At 36.8% G+C, this 8,098-nt stretch overlaps 1 protein-coding gene across 2 annotated transcripts; it reads right to left on the bottom strand.

The window, feature by feature from the left end:
• Nucleotides 1-1,754: 1,754 nt before the first annotated feature.
• Nucleotides 1,755-4,105, bottom strand: LOC137934604 (protein IQ-DOMAIN 17-like). 2 transcript variants are annotated; one of them, XM_068779041.1, is made up of 5 exons: nucleotides 3,678-4,105; nucleotides 3,286-3,573; nucleotides 2,966-3,211; nucleotides 2,743-2,880; nucleotides 1,755-2,634 (listed from the first exon to the last, which is right to left on the bottom strand). In XM_068779041.1, the coding sequence occupies exons 1-5, from the start codon at nucleotides 3,801-3,803 to the stop codon at nucleotides 1,882-1,884; spliced, it is 1,551 nt and encodes a 516-aa protein (XP_068635142.1). In that variant the 5' UTR covers nucleotides 3,804-4,105; the 3' UTR covers nucleotides 1,755-1,881. The 2 variants fall into 2 exon arrangements, with proteins under 2 accessions (XP_068635142.1, XP_068635143.1); XM_068779042.1 differs by having other exon boundaries at nucleotides 3,286-3,558; nucleotides 3,678-4,104.
• Between the last annotated feature and the right edge of the window lie 3,993 nt (nucleotides 4,106-8,098).

The raw sequence follows: 8,098 nt of genomic DNA, 5'->3' as shown, positions 1-8,098 counted from the left end.
TTGAATTTGAGGCTCTACCATACCTATTAGAGATTAACATTGTTTACCATTGTATGGTTAAAATATAAGACAATTACTAAATTTTTTGTAGCGCACCAAATTTTCTTGCCAAAGCATGGTGCACAACCGGTCAATAAACAATACAACATAACAGAGAGAGGACTTTTATAGATATATCATCGAAAAATAGGTAACAACGATCTTATATCGTAACATCATACATTGCTAAATAACATTTTTGAGTCCTAAATTGTCCTACAAGATAATCAAAGAGTATGTATCATTACATTCTGACATTCGTTCTCCCATGGTATGTGTTGGAGAAAAAATTTCAAACATTATACAACATTGGAACATACTTTGCAAACTCTTGGATGGTAGCCACAATCCATCAAAATAATATAATACAAAAAAAAATTAATGATCACATGACATAACAATTTTATCACTAATGCATTATTATGAACCTTGCCAATCTCGATTTAGTTAGACAAGGTTTTGAACATATACCTTATTATCAGGAGCTCGGCCAATTATTATTATTATATCAATTAGTGTGTTTGTTATGCTCATGTTATGCTAGCATTCTTGTGTTTTTTGTCCTCTTAATTATCGTACTACCCTTGGCTCGATGGAGAAAACTCCTTGGTGCTTGGACACCACTGCATAGCACTTCAATTATAAGTAAATAAAAAAATTCCATCAAACATACAAAGCCTATTAAAATTACACTCTAAAATCCTCTCTCCTCTCCCCACTCACCATTGAATAGCACTTCAATTATAAGTAAACAAATTGAGCCTATTAATTAATTTATTCAATTATACAATTTACTTAAAATATATTTATTTATTGATTTATATTTAAATATGTTTATTTAATTTTAAATTAATTGACTACACTTATTTAATTCTGTAATTAAAAAAATTAAATTATTTAGTTTTAAAAATAAAAATTATTTACCATTTTAAAATATTAAAATTTTAAATGAAAATAAATATAAATATAGAAGTTATGTTAAGGTAGAGAGTGCAAATTGATTTAAAAATGTGGCCAAATTTTAAAATTTTAAATTACATCAAATACAAGCATAAATGACTACAACGTGACTAATGATTTATTTTGTTTATTTTTATTTTATAAATAAATAATTAATTAAATTTACTGAGCTTTGTAATTTGTAAATAAATATATTTTAAATATATTTAAAATTTATCAACTAATGAAATTTTCGTCTTAAATTAATAAAATAAATTTATTGAATTTATTTTTTATTAAATTAATTTAAATTGTTCTTAAAATTGTGTTTGAATATAATAAGAAAGAGTTAAGTTATTCTCTAATTTATTGATCATTTTAAAGTATGTGAAATAATAAAAATAAATAAAAAATACTTATTTATATAAATTTTAAAATAAAAATAAAACTTAGATATAAATTGATTTATTTATCTGTATATTTACATTTAAGTATACTTATGTAATTGTAAATTAATTGAGTAAAACTATTTAATTAATAAATTTTATTTATTGACTTATATTATTAACCTAATCATAGAATGGAGTGTACTTAATTATTTATCAATTACACGTACACAAGATTTTACTACATTAAGTTAGATAAATTAATTGATGAGAAAAATGATTTATTAGTAGGCCCTATTACTTTCTTTATAATCATAGGAGGAACGAGTGAGTGAGTTTCAGTTGGGGGTTTGGCCCGGTGACAACGCTTCTGTTTCTGAACTTCAATCCTCGATCGAACAACTCTTCTAATTTAATTAAACAGTCAAAGGGTGAGTCCTAAATTCCATCACTAAAATTAGGCGACTGTGAGAGTCTTTAAATGATTTATTTCCCCAAAGCCACAGCCACTTAACTATCACCGCAACCACCGCCGCAGGTCGCTGGTTGAAGATGGGGAAACCTCTCCTCCGATGAAGCTCTCCGTGCAGCAAGACAGCTGCTCGCCGCCGTACAGCCCCGCATGAGCGCTCTTAAAACTCGGGCTCCTCAGGCTCTGCGAGTAACCGCTTTGGCTCGTTTCCGGTGCCGGAAACGACAAACGCTTCCGTGCTGAACTCCCTCGTTCCCTCTCCGGGGTCGCCGGCCTCTGCTTAGGTGCGCTCTGTGACCGTATCCGAGCTTTGGCGGACTCTGTCGCCGCCATATAGTTGGGCAATGCAGCACAGCCGCCGCCCGCTCCACCCGTTCCGTAGTTCCTCGTGTTGCCGGGGCCTCCGTAATAGTACACGGAGCCGCTTGGGGTATGGACTGCCGGCGTGGAAATTCTTTCTTCTCTGACGTAACGCGGGCTGGCAGAGCGGACTTGTATTGGGCGAGTTTTGGCCGGAGAGGGTGTGACCGGTGACTGGTGGAAGGAGGCGCTCTGGTGGATTCGGTGGAGGGGAGAGGAGGCTCCATAGGAGTTTGGATAGTGGTGAGTGCTTCTTCTCGAGTATGAGAAGGGATGCGCTGTGTCTACTTCGACGGTCTTTATGTGGTCCCTTTGATCCGTCGAAGCTCTTCCTCTGAATTCGTACGGCCTCGTCGCCATCCATCGATCGAGCCATTTCGGTTTCTCTTCCATCTCTTCCTCTTCCACACTTGATGGGTTTCTTCCGGAGCGCCATATCTTTGATACGGAAGTACAAAATAGACAAAATAAATTACTCTAACTTGAAAGAGAACGGGAGAAGTGAACTCTGGTCTCTGCAAGCTGACAGCTTCTGCTTGTGATTACCTGATGCGAAAATGCGTAGGCAAGGGCCTTCTCACGTTTCAGGGCAGCTTCCTTTCTCGTCTGTATCATTGCTTGGATTTCGTCCAGGGTGTGAGGGCGGTCATCCCAGTCATCCGCGATGCTACTTCCCTCTCTCGACTGCAAGTGGAATTAATAAACGATTAGCCCTGAGAGGGTAACAGAGAAGATTGATCCAACTGCAAGGAAACAGGGGACAACTTACAAGGGACTTTCTTTCGGCCATTTCCTGAAGATAACGCGACTGCCATAAGCTGTTTGTATCGCTTAATGAAGACTTCGTGCTTCCTTCCTGTGAGAGCCTCAACCTTTGGTCTCGCACCCGCGCTTGTACTCGAACCAGAGCTTGCATGCACCTCAGAGTCATCTTCGCCTGCTTTCGAACGTTGTGACCTCTGACTAAAGCTTGAAGTTTTACAAGCCCCTTAAGCGCACGGAGAGCTCTTTTCGCCTTTCATACTAGCAAATATCAGTACAAATGCCGTCTCATACTGAAAAAGTTTTGGAGCTTGGAAACATACATACCAGATATCCTCTGAAAGCTGTCTGAATAACCACAGCAGCATACTGTTCTCTACCAAAATTCCTAGGCTGGGTGAGTCTAACAACCTCCACCGCAGCTTGTGCAGTCGCCACGGCCGCCTCTGCAGCCGCCGCCGTCGCCACTGCCACAGCAATTGCATGCCTTTGATCAGAGTTCGCAGCTGCTGAAACCTTCAGAGTCTTCTGATCACCGTTTTGCGAGGCTTCGTCATGATGAGAAGATTTACGAAAAATCCATCTTCTCTTCTCCCTTTTCTGCAAGCGCAAAAACTAAATAATCACTTTGTAAGGGGAAAAAAAATAGTTCAGGTTATAAACAATCGTATTGTGATTTATGATCACTCCAGTACTAAACACAAATTTCAACAACTAACCTTCTCTTCCTCTTCTACCTCCTGATCTTCCCTCCTCTTGCTGCACTTGTTCTCGCTTTCTTTAGTGGGAGATCTGAAAGCCCTCTTTACCGCAGTGAACCACGAGCTTCCACCCTTCTTCCCCATCAACAAGGTGCTGCATTTACAGTTAAACCAGCTGACAAACGAAAAGAAGAAGAAGCAGAAGAAGAGCAATGAAAAGAAAAGAGACTTGGCGCCTAACAAGGTGAGGGACAAAGATAAGGAAAGCAAATATGGATTTCAAAGAGAGAGGAAGTGTTCTTTTGCTGTCAGAGACGAGGAGAAAATAAATTCGAAGAGAGAGAGAGAGAGAGAATGCAATGTACAGAGAAAAGAAAATTAGAAAAGCATCTCGAGAACGTCGAAAGCAGAAGAATCGAGTTGGGCGCACGTTGGCGTAGCAGAGACCCTTGCTCGCTGGTGCTTTTATTAATTGTTCGCTTTTTGAGAAGCTGTCCGCCTTAAAACAACCGTTAAGAGTCATGTGATTCAGGAGCTTGAGAGAAAGAGATGAGAGGAAGAGTTCAGAGACCGGTCTTTACTGTTTCCTCTCGCTGTTCTGTAATGTGTGTCGTCTGCGGAAGTCGGAGTTTTGGGTATAATCGGTTTCGTTTCGGGAGAGGTGACGTGGCTCAGTCTCCGGGAGAAGACCGGTCAAACCAATTGTCCCACTCGCCGACAAGAAAACAACGCTGACAGAATCGCAGAACTCAGAGGTTGCTACAAGCCAACCGAGTCGACTCGGATTCCTCTTGGCGAGTCAATTCAAAATGGCTTGGAAAATGGAGACTGCTAAAACTGAAAGTGTCCTTCCCGAAGCTCTCTACTGATTCTCAATTCGGCAACGGCTATTGCCTATTCGGGTAGGTTTGAGTTCACTTTTCAGAAGTCTTGATTATATATAAAATTAATAAGTCATCCAAAGGTATTTCCGTGCAGCAGCATCTTCTCTGAAACTTTTTTTTTTTGTTTTTTCGTTTCTTTGCAGGCACTCAGGCAGAGCAAGGTCTCAAAGTTGTTCGCATTTTGGCTTCAAGGGAAAGAGTTTTTCATGTCATATCACCTGTCTACGCCGAGAATCTAATAAGAGTTTCGTACTTGTCAAACCAGAAAGAGTTCCAGAAACAATATCACTGATCTTAACGATTATCAGATAATGCTATCATAATTCGTAACACAGAAAGCCAATTTTACTGTTTTAGCAAGTAGAATCTGAGCAATGCCTCCGTGAAGTAGGAGAGAATGTTGGTTCTCTTTTGCAGATATGGAGCCTGTGAAGTCATTCTACAACGAAGCTCTGATGCAAACAGTAAATGTTGATCCCAGGCAGCAGAGCCCAGTGAGGAAGAAAGCAGGAAAATACAAACGTAAGGGGGGAGGAGGCGCAACGCAGGAAGTTTACGGCCCCAAACTGAGTTTCTTTTACCCTGTCCCGTCTCCCTGACATTTGTCCTTATTACTCTGGTTTTCCCTTGGGGCTTCACCACTGCTGCCACTCAAATTGATGAAAAGTATCTCGAATGCTCTGCCTGACTTGCCAAAGCTATTATAAAGGCCACCACCCTTCTCCCAATTTCCAAAGTTAGATTTCATTCAGTAATAAAATTGTTGTAAGCATAAAGAATGAGACGCACCGGTGGTCTGACTTCTTCTGTGTGAGTCTGTGGGTCGTTGGTCTTTTGTATTTGGCCACGAGGGAGCATTATTGCCATCTATCTAATAAGGACTGTCTGACCCCAAGGCATGATGGCACTTCCTATTGCGATCTAATAAAAGGTTGATAAAACTTATTTAAATAAAAAATGAATTCCTTTCATATGCTTCATATGATTTAAATGTATTAGCCTTTTATTGTTACTACAAATCGATTATACAAAATGTGTATGCTATAAAGCATGATCGACCATCCCTTGCTATATGATCGATCATACAAAAATCTGTATAGATAATTCTATAAAGCATAATCGATCAATCGAATTGGGTTGATAGGTCGATGAGTTTTCATAGATGTTGAAAACTTGTGGATTGATACATAGATCATCAATAAGCTAAGGGAACCTCAAAATATAGTTGTAATACATGGTTGTTCAATCATATATTTTCAGTGATCAATCAATACTTTTTGTACTTTTTTTTTACTAACAAAGAAAAACTAACTAGTTTGGATTGAAAACCTATTTATAAACCCCCAAACTAGTAGAGGATAAAGATTTGAGCTTATATAGTGTTGGAAGATGGATCCAAGGAAGGCCCACACATCCAAGTGTGTGGAATATGGGCTCAAACTCACATGCCCACATAGTGACGTGATGGTAAATAAATAGTCATCTCATAAATATGATACTAATGTAATTAGTTTAAGATTTATGTTTCTTATTCACTCTTACTAGGGTGAAGGGTATTCTTGTAATATTAGTATTTTTGATATTTATAAATAAAACTTAAAGGGGAGGGTTTGGGCAAGTCCATTACCCTAATCTTCCTCCTTTTTTCTCCAAATTCGCCACTCTTCCCTTTCTCCTCCTAAAACTTTTTTTTTCTAAAACTCTTCTTCTTCATCTCACCACTTAATCCTCTTCTACTGCGATTATACATCATGGAATCCTCAGTTTCAACATTGTATCAGAGCAGGCAATGATATGAATTGTAAAAGGAAGAATAAGAACAAGAAGAAAGAGGAGTTTTTCGTTTTTCCTTAAGTCTTCTTTCTAAATTTTTTATATTTCATTTGATGTTTCATTCTCTTGTCGTATTTTTCATATAGAAAATTATATACCATTCGAAAGATATTTGATTCTAGTTTTCAACTCAAAAAGAATCGCTGAAATATTTTTCAAGAAAGAGAAATTGACATATGAAACAACAAAGATAAAGCAGAAGAAAAGTTTTGTGTTGCAACAAAAAACTTCAACTTTTGAACCGTTTTATGCCATCAAGAACGAAACTTTATATGGAGAATTATATATCAAAATAAATATTTGTAAGTTTATTTTCTTACTTATTCAACCAATTCTCATTCTGAGTTTTTTTAGATAGATATATCAATCTCGGAAGAGTCAATGATCATGTTGGCCTAAGTAGAAAGAGTATTTAGTTCGGCCAAATTATAGAGTCTGAAATCGATCAGATTATTTTTCTCAAAAGAAATATATTTTATGAATAGAAGTTATACTTGGTTGAAAAATATTTAAGTCTTGTTTCAGATGTTAAGTTGTGGAGCTTAATCAACGCCTTAGTTGAAATATATTGACTGTTGTTTCATTAAAAGTAGTTTGGAAATTTCATACTTAATAATCCAGTTGCCCAGGGAGGGGGGTTTATCACCCGGAGTAAGATCATCAGTTGCGGCCGAGAGAGGTTAGAGAAGAACCACTTGTAAATGTGTGTGATTTCTCTTGTAAATTGTTTTTTCTTCATAGCGGCAGAAGACGGGACATCGTCTCACCTTAAGGCGAACCTATATAAATCTTCTTGTTGTTTTTTCCTTCTTCTGTGATTATTATTATTTCTCTCATTAGTTTGGAATTAGGGTGTCTAATTCCTACCATCAGAAGGATAAAATTTTATGTCAATCTGATATATATATATTTAAAGAGATATTCGTATTGGTAGAATTAAGGGTCATGCTGGTATACTGTTACATGTGAAGATCTGGATTTAAGCTAATTTTTTTACTTAACTTTTTGACTTGTTATTATTGATCAACAATATCAGGAAAGTATCTCATGATCTACCTTTGGAAAGTCTCTTTTTGTTAACTAACAATATATGGAAAGAATCTTTAGAAAATCATCTTATTTTCATAAAATTTCCATAATTTATTTGTCAAAGATTGCCTTCCCTAAAGATTTCAAGAAAAAAAAGGCAAAGAAAAGTGTCTTCTTTGATTGCTAATTTGGCACCAATTGAAAGATGAAACTACCTTATTTAGAATATTTTTCCAACCACGAATTTTGTGAGCTTTTGTTGGTATTTTGAAATATTGCAAAGAATTTGATTTGGTATCCTTAACTTAAAAGAATATTTCTTTTGTTGCAAATTCTAATTGGTCACTTCATCAACTAGATATCAAGAATGTCTTCTTTAATGGTGATCTCAATAAGGAAGTCTACATGCTTCAACCACCAAGTTTTGTGGTTTGAGTAGAAAAAAGGTGTGTAGATTTAACAAATCACTTTTTGATCTCAAGCAATCTCCTCGAGCATGGTTTAGGGGTTTAGCTTTAAGAGCTATAAAATAGATCAATTTGTATTTATTAGACATACTAACAATGTTATTATTCGCTTGGTTATTTATGTGGATGATACATTCTCACTGGGAGTGATCAAGGGTATTAACCAAGTAAAGGGAAGTTTGTCCAAGGTTTTAAAACTAAAGATCTTAGATTCTTGAAATATTTT

The sequence above is a fragment of the Aristolochia californica genome, unplaced genomic scaffold (genome assembly GCF_029961685.1).
Source record: "Aristolochia californica isolate CCGP_79_NKW_82.1479 unplaced genomic scaffold, dmAriCali1.0.hap1 SCAF_6, whole genome shotgun sequence".
NCBI lineage: Eukaryota > Viridiplantae > Streptophyta > Magnoliopsida > Piperales > Aristolochiaceae > Aristolochia > Aristolochia californica.
The sequence above is the reverse complement of the archived record's forward strand: the minus strand, read 5'-3'. Positions and strand labels throughout refer to the sequence as shown.